Genomic DNA, 14,179 nt, shown 5'->3' with positions numbered 1-14,179 from the left:
ACGACATAATACTTAAAAGCGACGTTATGATTTTAGAATCCGTTTTATCGTGCTCGTATTTGTTGTTAGTAAGCGGGTCTAGCATTTATAGTCTGGTAAGGCACTCTTACGACGAGTACCAGAAACTGTTACCCCATTTTGTTTTCGCCTGTGGCGGCGTGGCGATGATCAGCTCGCGATCCGTAATCGTGCTGATGTATAAACTATTTTTTAAACAGTACAGTGAGTCGAACATTTTTTACGCGTTCACGTGACATATCTTGACCACATCGTAAGCTTTTATCTGTCAGGTTTGGACCCGGAGACGATACAGATCGAGGAAAAACAAAATGGCGAACGATTCAACGGTCCGGACGAGCTTCTTGGCACGCTGAGCATAGCCAGCATACTTTATTCTCTGTTCTGCCATCATAAATATTGTATTCTCGGTGCCTTTATCGTCAGTGCTTTGTGTGGCCTCGATGTAATCAATTTCTACAATTACTCGTCGATCGAATCACAAGTAATTGGTTTTATATAAAGTTATCAAAAAGGGGACTGTTTCTGAAATATTTTCTGGTTTTCGGTTTCAGGAAATTGATACTTCACAAATTAGAAACATCCTGGCTCGAAGGACGTCGAGAAAACCTAAATCCACGAACTTCGTCTGGGTATTCATTAGTTGTCACTTCGCGTAAGTATCGCGACATTTAACAATTTTACAGCGCCTTTTGTAAACTTATTATTCGCGTACTGTACAGTAGAGAAGAGATTCAACAATTTTTTTCTATACAATGCTACCCATTTCTACAAAAATTAAGCTTCATTTGACCTAACCTTATTTTACGAAAAAAAATCTGTTCGAGCAAATGTCTGGTAAACGATTTACAAAAAAGTTGGCTAAGAAAAATTTACAAAACAATTAAAATCCAATCAACTTGAATTTTTTAAATGGATGGACCGTAATTTCTTTTTGCATATTTAATTCACGGGCGCCATTTGCAATCGAGACGGCGCCCCGTTAGAAATTGCTATTCGCTTAAATGCGTTTCAGATATTCCGTAGGAAATTATTACGCGTTCCTGGCGAATTATCCTTACCTTTTGACGACATGGTCGCTGACCCCCGAAGGATTTTACCAAGGATGGACGTTGAGACGCACGATTAATGATTACATGATGGCGGCTTACGCGATATACATGACGGAAGCACTGCGACAAACTTGAACACCATAAAAGTTTCCCTGCCGCGAAACTTTTGATGAGATAAAATTCTCCTTGTGCCACGAAACTATTCAAATTATGTTTGAAACATTTTCTCGTACCGTCAGAATTACTGGAGATAAGTTGGATGGCCCGTTTCCTGCCGGACACCTCGTAATTGCAAAAAGCAATCAAGCAGCGAAATCGCAACGCAAACAACAGCGATACACAAATCGTTAACGCGCGATCTGTTCTTTCCTTGAACAGCCAACGCTCGCTTATATGTATAATTATGCGTGTTTGAGATACAAATACTGTTCGAGAGTCACGAAAACGTATAATTAATGGACAGCACATACTGAGCGTGTCGATTAGGCGGAAGGTTCGCCTAAATAAAAATGAAAATGATGCAAATGTTTTAGTTAAGGTGGTCGTAATTTATTTTACAACTCGTACACGTGGTTTTTACAAGGGAATAGCGATATTATTGATCGCCATTTCCAGCAGAGAGTGAGAATGAGACGCCGTTAATGTGCGTTATTGTGCATTGAAAATTAAACACATAATACCCGGATATACGAGCGTGAGCCTTGAATAATTTGTGAAGTAATTACATAAAACGAGAGGTGCACGGTCGAGAAAGAACGTTAAAACGCGATATGAATAAACACTGAACACTGCAACGAAACCATATACAATGGTGGTTTGACCACGACTAGGCTAATGACCGCGATTTTAGCCACCGTAAGTCATCGATTGGCGGGCCCTTGATCGATGCGCGCGCATGACACTTGTGGGCAGATCCCCAATTTCCGTACGGGGCGCATCTTTGTGTGAACGACGGTCAGCTGTTCTATGTATGCGTGAAACGTGCCCGAGAGGTGCTGCCATTGAGCGTCCTGGTGGACAAGGTGCTAATTAATTTTCGAACAACGTTACGCTCTCAGTCAGAGGTGCCAGAGCATTGCTGATCTCTACATGCCTTTACTGGTGGCTAACTTGAGTTAGCAGGTAATGTCATAAAATTGTTTTATCTAGTTATACCCCTTTTTACCTGAAGTATAAGGTACGACTAAATGTACTTTTGAATTTTCCTACAGTCGTCTGCTGGCCTCTGCTGACCACCGCTTATATTTCTGACAACGTATAACGATCACTACTGACTTCTGCCAACTTCTGCTGACCGCTGCTGACCTTTCCTGGTATTTCTGACAACGTATAACGATTACTACTTGTTACTGCTTGCCCCTGCTGGTCTCTGCATGCCTCTGCATCCCTCTGCTGGCCTCTGCTGGCCCCTGCCGACCCCTGCTGACCACTGCTGACCTTTGTTATCAACTTCTGACATGATGTATAAGTATTCAAGCCTTGTATAATGTAAATCTATGGCAATAAATGATATAATTTAACAGAATTCTGTGTGTTCTCATCATTTTTACCTTTCTTTTCCTCTCCAAATCATTGCCTTAGTTTTAAGAGACCGTTTTTCCGGTTAAAATTGGATTCCCAAAGTGTCCAGCTCTCGTACTTGCTGCCAAAATCAAAAATTAACTTTAAAATTTTTTTTCTGTAACCGTCACTCCGAACCAGCTGGAAAGTCCTGAAACAGCTGGAAAGCCCTGAAACAGCTGGGAAACCCTGAGACAACTGGAAAGTCCTGAACCCCCTGGGAATTGTGGGGCCCTTTGGAAGTCCTGAACCAGCTGGAAAGTCCTGAAACAGCTGGAAAGTCCTGAAACAACTGGGAAGTCCTGGAATTTCTTGGAAACGCCGAAAATTCTTGGAAACCCTGAATTTTTAGCAAAGTTCTGAGTTTTAGGACTTCCTAGTGGGTTGAGGGAAACCAAGGAGTTTCAGGGAGTTTTATAACTAGGGTAATGATTTGGAGAGGAAAAGAAAGGTAAAAAATGATGAGAACACATAGGATTCTTTGTAATTATATCATTTATTGCCATAGATTTACATTATACAATGTTTTAATACATATATATCATGTCAGAAGTTGTTAACAAAGGCCAGCAGTGGTCAGCAGGGGTCAGCAGGGGTCAGCAGGGGCCAGCAGGGGCCAGCAGAAGCCAGAAGGGGCAAGCAGTAACATGTAGTAATCGTCACACGTTGTCGGAAGCATTGGTGGTGGTCAGCAGTGGTCAGCAGAGGCCAGCGGAGGCCAGCGGAGGTCAGCAGAGGCAAGTAGAGGCATGTAGAGGCCAGCAGGAGCAAGCAGTAACACATAGTAATCGCTATACGTTGTCAGAAGTATGAGGAATGGTCAGCAGCGGTCAGCAGAGGCCGGCGGAGGACTGTAGGAAAATTCAAATGTACATGTAGTCGTACCTTATACATCGTACTTTACCTTATACTTCAGGTAAAAAGGGGTATAGTAAAGTAAAAAATACCTGGGCAGTCGAGACTTGGAATCGTATGCCGTTGACGTGAGGTCGAATGTCAGTTGTTCAAGAGCGCGAAGGCAAATGTGAGCCTGCCTCTCTCGAGTCCCACGAGACCGGTCCGAAGTTACTTCGGGCAGCTTCGGAGAATCGAGAAAGAGAGCATGCGTCAGTTTGCCTTTGTCGACTTTCCGAAACTCCACGAGCTCACGTACGCGTGATCTGGCATAGTGAGTAGGACACTCGGTGCTAAATCTGGCATCACTGCTCTCACAGTTAGAAGGAAGCAAATGAACGGAACTCAGGTTTGAGTGCTGATCGTTACGACTTTATTTCGTTCGGCGATCGACACGATTTTTCTACAACTCGATTTACACGTACTTAACGCGTTATGTACAAAAGACGTTTATCGATTAAATATAATAACGGCGGTATCACGTTTAGGGGGAGCAAAAACAAATGTAAGCGTCGTCGCTGCGATAACTGTCCGCACAATGATGATGTGCGATACGAGTTAACAATGATATTACGTTTAGTTATCGTCTAGAGAAATTATCCTATCCTTAGACCGTCGACTATCGAACGGTAGTTGGTTCTACGAGATATTACTATTCACCGGTCAGTTCGTTCGTCTTAAATATCTAATCGCGAGTAAAAAATAAACGAGTGATATCGTTAAGGGAGTATCCTACCGTAAAACGCCTAGTTTGATCACTTTCTTGGGCGTGGAACTATACAAATTCGTGGTTTCTTATGGTTTCAGCCATTCTTAATTAAGGTTAGGTTTAGGTTAGATTCTAAAATAAAAATAATGAGTCTATAGTTACACTTGAAAGTTTAACTATCAATTTTTGAATGTTTCTTATCACTTTCGCGGAGTAAATAAAATACGAAAGAAACAAGACATTCCATTGATTGAGATATCATAAAAACCAGTGTAAACCATTGTATATATAGTTCTGGGGAAAAATGTATGTAAAATTTTTCTATTATTTTCGTGGACTAAAAAAAATATAAAAGAGGAGTTTGGACGTTGATAAAATAAATAGTACGGTAGAATACCCCCTTAAATTCAAGAAAATTTAAAATTTAAACTCTCAGAGTTTAAGAATACGTAGGCGTAATCGGTCGTATACCAATTTCTGTGTTCGTTATTCTTATCATTACAATTTGTAATGTTACTGTTACCGTTGTTATCATCGTTTAGGAAAAGGTGCTTAAAAAAAAAGGAAAAGAAAAAGAGTTTAAAGGCGGTCCTGTTCCACTCATTCCGTAATAAATTATTCTACTCAAAGGCAGTCTTTTTCGTACTTTACTATCCACATTCACGTCATGCATAATCGGATTAACGAATAACTGGTACAGTGATGCGCGGATATGCATGAAATTTAGATTAAATCCGACGATTCTTCGTGTAACTGGTGATTGTTTTATCCATTAGCCGCGTCTCTTCCGTTTCCCAGCGCGCGAAGAAGGCGGCCATCTTTGTTCTTCGACTGCAATATTAACTCTTCTTAACTTCCCTGAATTTTTGTTAAATTTATACACCAGAGACGAAATTATTATTACAAACGATTTGTCTATCGAACGATTCTTTTTACTTATATCTCTTTGATATCTTTGACAAATTTAAATAAATTTATATAGCAATTTTAACCCATACCTACAGTTACTCTTTAGTATATAATTTAAAATTGATAGAATTAGAATCAAATAAATTAAACCTAGACCAGATTTGAATTTTTCCCAAACGAAAAATTGGTCCAGAGTTATTTCTATGATTTATCTAGCAATATTTATTATTTTCTATTAAACGACTGATATTCCAGCTTTAGCGAACAGGAGAAATATTTGATAAAGCTGACAGAATAATAGAAAGATGAGAGAGATATTTTCCAATGTAGCAGAATCAGATTGTACTCGTGTTTCACATAAAAACTGAATGATGTCATGTAGAAAATATAGAATCACGTGCAGCTGTATTCTCTCGACGGAGGCTACTTTTAACAAAAGTAATATTCGAATAATATAAAAACAATGTTTAAATCGAAAATTAAGAATTCTACACATAGAATTTTCTATTCAAAAATGTTCTATGTATCCTTCACTATTTTAAAGTTGAACTACCATACGAGAATCGTGCAATTTTTGACTTCTGAACGATTTCAGAACTTTAGTTTCATTCTGTTTCGTTCATTTTAAGTGTTTTTTGTCTTTATTTGTAATACTATCAAAGATAACAGGCCTCCCTCGATAATAGTCGCTGGCTCGGGTCCGCGAGGCGACTCTTATCGAGGGAACGCTGTAGAGAGAAAACGGACGAGACTTACCAGAATTCACGCGTTCGCGAGGAGGATTGGATCAGATGTTAGTGTTGGCCTCCCTCCACGTGTTTTGACCTAAATTTTGAAGTCTCAGGCTGCTCCCAGTGTTCTCGTCCGGTTCGTACGCGGAATTCGCGTGGCCGCCGTGTCCCTCGAATACGTCCTTCACGGAAATCTGACTACTCCTCGACGGACGGCCCTGGATACCCAGGGGATTCCCCGCCACGCCGAAAATATTATTCGCCCCCAGTGTTTGCATCTGCGACTTCCGTCGCATCGCCATTATGCTGTTCCTGCGGCCCTCGAACGCCTTGAACGCCTTCGCTGAACGCCTCGTCGACATGTTTCTTGGCAAACCTGCGTAAAAAATTAGATTTATACACTCCTTGTTGAATTCAAATTAAATTCGATTCGTTATCGACGCATGCTTTGATAGTTTTAAGTCGAAGTCGAGTTCTAATCGTCACGATCGTTATAAAATATTCGATATTTTTGGTTAGAGAATTTCGCGCCATTTTTTGACTCGTGTAACAAAGTGTTATCAAAGATGGGATCGACAATTATCTTTAGAAGATTCTTTCTTCAGTTTCGAGCAGCTTTTGCGATAAAATACTTTTCACGTACCGTTGCCGTCTGACATGCTGAAAAATCGCTGTCTGAAAGCGACATCGAGCGTATTGATTGCCTGCGTTTTCCTTCGGCTTTTCTCGAGGTTTCGTATGGTTTTTCTCCTGCCAGGTCCGCTGCCGCTACCTTCCTCGTAATCGCCCTCCATTCCGTCTAATCTTTGCAAGTCCCTTACTATTTCCACGACGTGTTTCGAAAGCAATGCCTCCTCCGACAGATCCTTGGTCTAATTTAACAAACGGGAAAGTATAAGACTCTAAAATAATTTTTCTAACGTTCTTTGCAGTAAACAAGATTAATATAACGTTTACGTTTGTCAAAATCATCGACGAATCTCAAATATTTTGTCAACATTTAATTTCGACTTTAAATTACAAATTAAAATCCGTCTTCTACTCTATAAGGTGGTTTGAAAGCAACAAGTAGATTCTGAGGGAGGTTGAAACAATTTTCTAATTATTTAAAAAGCGGTTAGAAATGAATTATGCTAGATTTCTGGCCGGGAACGCGTACCTTCTTGCAGCAGTACCAATCCAAACTGGTGCTGGCCAGAATATGGGCGAACGTTCCGAATCGATGGAACAACATGGCGGTGAATTGGATGACCAATATCAGCGCGAAGAAGAACACAAAGACCAGACCGATCGGTTCTAGTTGTAAATACTCTTTCGTGATGTGTACCTATGGGTACGGATAATAGGTTGTTAGCAAACGAGTCCAGAAGCATATAAAACTTAAAAATTAACACACAAAACAATTAGAGCAACACACAAAATGGTTATTGATCGAAATACATATATATATATATATAGTTCATTGTTATTTCATTACGTCAACATGCAAAGGACGTTTGTACAGAATGTTAAATAGTTTTTCTCCAGAAGCTTTAGGTTCCAATTTTCTTAGGCAAATACCCTGCACTGGATGATACCCAATGAAATAACAATATCTGGACGTGCTTAACAATAGCTTTCGCGAGTATTTTATCAATTATTTACAAAGATTCGTGTTTTAAAAGATACGATTTTACGTAATTTTGCAAATAAGATTTTTTTTTTCATTCTTTTTGTGTTTTCATTCGTAAACTATTGTTTTGCACGAGCAGAGCATTAACAATAATATTTTAAATACGTATGTATATTGGTACAAGCCACCGTTTAGTTACACTGAGAGTAACTTGTTAGTGGTGCTCCTCTGCTGTCATACCTAGCAGTGCATCATCAGAATTAGACACATATAAAACGTAAAACGAGAACCTGCATGACAATTCTCCCTCGTTCGTATTCAGGCAGGTGAGCGGAAGACGGGACATGTTTCCAGGATCCCCTCTGATCTCGACTCTTTCGTGGCCCCGTAAACTGTGCACGTGCTGCCACGAATTTAAAAATATCAACTAAAACTTTTAACCCAAATTTTTTCGAAACCCCTGGGGGCCACGGGAGAGCTACGGGATATGGAAACCGAGAGAACAACGATCCAACCAGCAAGAAGGAACCGCTTATGGTTGATATCCTTCCGGAAGGATTCACTGTACATGTGCATTCGAAAACTTTATATCTGAGTATTTGGAAAAAGAATAGAAAACATGTTCAGTTTCGACAAAGAAATACAATAGTTACAATTCACTTCAAGGTCAATTTAATTAAAAATCTGTTTTTTTCTCAGAAAGAATTGATATATAAAAATTGACCAAAAAGAATTGCCACCCATATTTGAGTTAAGTGATTATATACTCTTCTGCGTTTTTAATTCTTGAAATTTCGAATAATACGTAATTTTGAGGCCTTAAATTATTTTTTTTTTTTTCCAAGTTGAATTTACAGGTTTTCTTTTGCAAAGCTCGTTCTCTTGGCTTCCGACTGTTAATGTTAGTAAAAGTACAGGTCCAATGGTGCGAGTATCGTTTCATTCTAAAAACAAAGATACGAGGAATCGGGAGAAATCAAGAATCCACAATTAAAGAAGGCGCCAATGTTATTTGTGACTTGGTGAAACAGTTTCTAGCCAGATGCTTCGTTCCGCCCCACCGTCCATTCTTTCCTAGGGGACCTGTGCAAACATGTTAATGGTAATTTGCCACGTGCCGACGATCCACATTATTAACAAAACATAGACGTGTCCCAGTAAGTGCAACATTATCACCGGGTACCATTTTCCAATGTGCTCCGATACTCGCTGTAATTTTTAGCAAACTTACATTCAATGTATTTATGGGGCTTACTTCACTTCATGGGGTTAAGGAACAACTTTTCGGATATTCTTAGAATTTCTAAATATTCTTCAGGAGTTATGATTTTTTATATTTACGCATCTGGCCACACATTATATTTTTTTTCTCGAAACAGCGTAGGATTTCGGGGGTGTGTCTATTCACCAAAAATGATTGTAATCGATCCCAGCAACTAAAAATAAATTTTTTAGAACGTTTTGAAAATTTTTTTTTCACCGAAAAATTTAGGCACTCGATTTTTCTTAGAAACTCGTTTTCGATTTTTGATAAATTTGTTTGACAGGGTCCGAAAAAGTTGTTTAGTACTTTTTTGTAGGTACCCATGAGCTCTACTTCAGAAAAAAGTTTCATTGAAATATATCCACTACTGTAAGAGTTATGGTTATTTGAAAATTGGGCCATTTTCATGCAATTTTTCTCACTTTACGAGGTCAAGGAATAACTTTTTCAATACTGTTAGAATTTGTGTATATGCTTCACTAAAATACGCATTATTTGCCGTTTGAAACATTAAAATCTCCCAATCCGTTCAGCAGTTATGACGTTTTAAAGATACGCGCGAAATTTTAGAGTGACATTTCTGGCCTGAAATTATATTTTCGGTAATGAATTTTTTCCTCGAAAATGGTTGAGATTTCGAGGATATGTCTATTGACCAAAAATGATTGTAATCAACCCCTGCAATTGAAAATAATTTTTTCAGAAGGATTTGAAATTTTTTTTTTCACTGAAAAACTACCCCATGTCGATTTTTCTTAGAAACTAGTTTTCGATTTTTAATAAATTTGTTTGACGGGGTACGAAAAAGTTGTCTAGTACTTTTTTGTAGGTATCCATGAGCTCTACTACAGGACTAAATTTCAATGAAATAAATTCACTATTATAGGAGTTATGGTCGTTTGAAAATTTGACTACTTTTACCGGGGGTTTTCTCACTTCACGAAGTTAAAGAACAACTGTTCGAACATTCTTAGAGTTTCTAAATATTCTTCGCCAAAATAGTCGTCGTTTGCATTTTGAAACATTCAAATTCTCCAATCCGTTCAGGAGTTATGGTTTTTTAAACGTGTAAGGTCTATGTGTACACCTCGTTTGTGCCTCAACTTTCGAAATTGTATGATAAATGAAAACTGAATGGTGTTGGAAACGCGAGTACCGGAGCACACGGGGCTGTTAGTCTCCCGAGGGTGTCAGCGAGACATTATCTTTGTTTCTCGAGTCTTTTTTTTTTTGTTGAAAATACCAGGTACCTCCGAGGTCTCTTCAACGAAGGTGATATTCGTCTTGACGCCCAGAGGCCAGACAACGTGAAGCTGATCTTTGTTCAGCTGTAGCAAGAATACGATCAGTACGAACAACGCATTGAACATAAAAAACGCAAAGACGCTCTTGTTTCGCAGCTCGATCAAGTCGCCGGCAATTCGAGCCTGTCGTGGAACAAGGAAGAGACAAAAAAAAAGACACATACGTTAGAAAATATATAAAAAAAAATACGCTCCGTCCAATCGTTGTCCACTCCTCGACGGATCCGCACCTAAGTCACAGTCTTGGAGCGCGTTCGACTTCAAAACTTTTAACGAGACGCGCGTCGTGGAACTCGCACAGAGCCTGAATTATTTAAACAGTTTCGTCGCCCAATGGGGCACGAAACTGTTCGAAAACTCTCAGCGCTGTTCGTTCGATTCACGAAAATTTCAGCGTTCCGCCAGGACCTGGGCGTCGGGGGCAATCTTCGAAATACATTATTTTAATGTTAATTTTCAGAGTCGTTTGGAAAATAATCTATTTCGACGTGACGTAATCCTATCACGCGGAGAATGAATTTATATTGGTAATATTAATATTTTTTTATCGAGATACGAATGTTATCTTCTCCAAACGAAGAAGATCAATCGAAATACATTGAAATACATTGTGTTGGAAATATTAACAAATTGAAATTTCGCCCAGGTCTGTTGAACGCCAGCGGAGGAATAGTCGATCGAATGACGTTGCTTTTGGGGGGGGATGAAGCGTAAGGAGCTGGATAACTCGACATGGACGGAGCGGTCTTTACCTCCTGCAATATTTCGTTATAGGTGATGTTCGACTTGATACCGAAAGGCCACTTCACGTGCAACAAGTCTTTGTTTAATTGCAGCAAAAAGACGATCAGGACGAAGAGGGCATTCAGCATAAAAAACGCGAACACACTCTGGTCTCGTAGGTCCTTTAGATCTTTGGCGATTCGTGCCTGATGCAAGCAGCATGGATCGATTATTCTTTTATTTGACTATTACGCTGTAAATTTCCTTCTTTTCATTTCTGATCAATCCTCTATTTCCACAACGACATCTACAAGACTTTTCTTTCGTTACTAATTCCGCATATTCAATTTTCCAAAATTCAAGACTCGATACGAAGTTACTGGCGGAATTAGGGTTGAAACTACTATTTGCAATTATTAAAAGCTTGATTTCAATTTAAAAAAAGTAACTTGATAGGAATATGTGGTATATTCTTAGGTTGGCTAAAACTTTATTTTTCTACGATCGACAAGAAATTATAAATCGATCGTATACGGTGATCAAAAATATGGTTCAGAAGAGGTTTGTGGTTAGTGTTTACTGTAATTGTATCGTTGATAAATTCTTTGCCTCGAGTGCTTGTATGAATAAATATCAAACACTGAGAAATCGTACGATTTCTTGGTAAATTCTACAGAATTTATTGATACGAAATTTTAATTGTAATTTTTCGAAAAACGATACTTGTATAGCATTTCAAATTTTTTCAATCTATCCAACGATAATATTTAATTCGAAAGAGAGGAAGCACGGGGCAAGAAATGAATTCGAAAGAATTACAGTCACACAGGCTGTTCGCTCTATTATCGACCGATTTTCTCGAAAACTATCGCGAGTATAAAAAAATAAAAGAATACAAAATTATACAGTTCTTTACAGTCGATAGGTCAGCGCATTTCAATTTTGCATATTTAACGAAAACTATTTTTTATTTAAAATAAATAGATATTCTTCTAGAGTTTACAGAAAATCCGAAGTATTGAATAAAAAATTTCCTATCCAAACACAAAATATAAAATACTCAAAGTATATCTGACCCTATTTGACCTCTCCACTGGCACAAAAGAAAAAAAAACTATGGCATTGCAATTGAAGGACATCTCCGTTTCTAAATGTAATATATAATAAATACGCAAAATTGAAATGCACCGTCCCTGTCGAGCATAAGAGAAATTGTAAAACTCGATCATCTTATTTTTTTTTTTATAATTTATGAAAAAATTTCTGGCTAATAATAGCGCGAGGATTCCTGTATTGTTGATTTGGTGATATTTACCTTCTCCGCCTTGTCCTCGTCTATGGGGTAGAGATACTTCTCCAAGAGGTCCTTCCAGAATTGTTCCTCCTGGAGCGACAGTACCTCGATCTCGCCCTTTTTCAAACCGTCGTCGCTCAGCCAATAGGGGCGGCTGAGGAAGTTGCTGCCCTCGCGATTGGCTTCTGTGTGTTGACTTGTCACTGTCTCCGTGTCGCTGTGGCATTCTTGGCCCTCCTCGCCGATGGCATGCAGATGATCGGCGCTTCGTGAACCGACCGAGGACGCTCGTCGACGACTCGCGCTCGCGTGTCCATGCGGATCCAAAACCCTGAACAATCGTTATATTCGAACCGAAAACACGTTTAATTTGTGAGACCGCGCGTTCGATCAATTTTTAGACCATTTTACTTGTGGATTTTTTAAGGAAGTTGCGTTTAATCGTAGATGGACGAACCTTTCCATGGTTTCCAAACGTTTACCAAGCTGATCCAAGGACTCAGCGATGGCGACCAGCTGTTGTTTCTCGTTAGAAGCTTGACCGTGGGTGCAGAACATGCATTTGAACAATCCCGCCAGGGATATTTCGATAGATCCTTCCTCGTCGTCGTTCGAGCCAACGCCATTTTGAAGGAAACCTAGCAGAGACTTTTGTTTCGCTTTTTTCTTCGCCTCCTCGGCTTCCCGTTTCTCCTGTTCAAGTTCCTACGGGTTCAACGACGATAACGTCAGATCAAATAAACTGTTACCGATCCGAGCTTCTAAAACCAAGCGCAACCGTGTTATTAAGAAAGCTTAATGGGTTAATGTAATTACTGGAATCGTTGCCTCGAAATATCAAATATATTACAAAGTCATTAATTCCGTATTATGAAACAACTGTTCGTTAATAAAATTCGATGAAATAATTATTGAATAATGGTGTTGTTTCGAAGTATATTTCGAGCAACACCGAAGATTAATTTTGAAATAAGGTACGATGATTATGTTCAAGTTTTGTCGTTTCAAAGCGTGGAATTATTAACGGATGTTGTTGTTTCTTTAGAATAGCGTGAAAGGGTAGTGCTCGTAAAAGATCAATTAGTCTGTTAATAACGCAGGTGAGTAATTACCGCTGCTGTTTTCCTCGCCAGTACTTCCCTCGTGCCCCACGTAATATCGTTCAGGTTACAGATCGCGTAAATAATAAGCAACACGTACATCGAAGGTACAGTTATGAAATAGATAACGCTGTACAGTAGGCAATACACTTCCTCCGGATGGAATAACGCGGTTATCAGCACCTGACTTGTCATCAACAGTAGAAACAACGCGCTTGGCGAAAAAACACCGTCCTCTGTAATACTTATCGCGATCCCAACGAAGACAGCTATCATTATCATGCCGTAAATGGCGCTGATCACTGCCGCTATGTACACCTATTACACCGTAGTTAATATTAATCGAATGCGTTTAGGGTTAATCTGTATAATTAGTTTTTCGAATCGTGCAGAAAATGATACATCGAGGGATTAGTAATTTCAAGGAACAAAACTTACACTTTTTTTCGTTCGGTACTAAATATTTCAAATTTATGATATTTTCTGATTAATTTTGTTCGGATAGAAGGACGTTGAATGTAGAGGAACGATCTAACCAACGATACAAGATCATCTTCGCGATAAAGTTACGGTAACTGGTTGAGGAACTGAGATTTTGGAAAGTCTTTGACGGGGAGAATTCCCCTAGCATCGTATGGCTTTCGTGACAAACAAACTTTGTAATTCGCGAGATAAAATCTGACGACTGCTTTGTCCGCGAATCGAAACTGTAATAAGTGGCTTGACGAGCAGTATTAATGCTCTCTGCGATAAAATTAATTGAAAAATCTAGGATCGAATGCGTATTTCTTCGTCTTATGCTAGTTCAAATTCGATCAAACTTGATCAAACTTGAATCATCAAGTAAATATCATCGATGTACCATTTGCACACCCGTTCAAACACGGAAAGCGTAACATGTATTGGCAAACAAGGAAGCAACAAAAAAGCACTTTCCATCTTGAAGAATCCCGAATTCCTGGACCCGGTTTTAATGGTAGAACGACGAACCTTGCAACCTTTTAAATTA

General features: G+C 39.1%; 2 protein-coding genes across 2 annotated transcripts in view; one reads left to right on the top strand and one right to left on the bottom strand.

The window, feature by feature from the left end:
- The first annotated feature begins 26 nt into the window (after positions 1-26).
- Positions 27-1,205, top strand: LOC122397422. The gene is made up of 4 exons (XM_043396574.1): positions 27-222; positions 291-502; positions 573-673; positions 1,034-1,205. Exons 1-4 carry the CDS (start codon positions 27-29, stop codon positions 1,203-1,205), a joined length of 681 nt encoding a protein of 226 aa, XP_043252509.1.
- Positions 1,206-3,910: 2,705 nt separating this feature from the next.
- Positions 3,911-14,179, bottom strand: part of LOC122397366 (chitin synthase chs-2) — a 32,454-nt gene continuing 22,185 nt past the window's right edge. Inside the window, exons 15-21 of the mRNA XM_043396488.1 lie at positions 12,528-12,775; positions 12,092-12,401; positions 10,000-10,176; positions 7,033-7,200; positions 6,513-6,745; positions 5,899-6,239; positions 3,911-5,064 (exon numbers count right to left, since the gene is read on the bottom strand). Of these exons, the coding sequence (XP_043252423.1) occupies positions 5,930-6,239; positions 6,513-6,745; positions 7,033-7,200; positions 10,000-10,176; positions 12,092-12,401; positions 12,528-12,775 (1,446 nt within the window). The 3' untranslated portion in view covers positions 3,911-5,064; positions 5,899-5,929. The remainder of the gene's footprint in view (positions 5,065-5,898; positions 6,240-6,512; positions 6,746-7,032; positions 7,201-9,999; positions 10,177-12,091; positions 12,402-12,527; positions 12,776-14,179) is intronic.

The sequence above is a fragment of the Colletes gigas genome, unplaced genomic scaffold (genome assembly GCF_013123115.1).
Source record: "Colletes gigas isolate AHSC1104 unplaced genomic scaffold, ASM1312311v1 Colletes_gigas_Sc00009, whole genome shotgun sequence".
Lineage (NCBI taxonomy): Eukaryota > Metazoa > Arthropoda > Insecta > Hymenoptera > Colletidae > Colletes > Colletes gigas.
The sequence above is the reverse complement of the archived record's forward strand: the minus strand, read 5'-3'. Positions and strand labels throughout refer to the sequence as shown.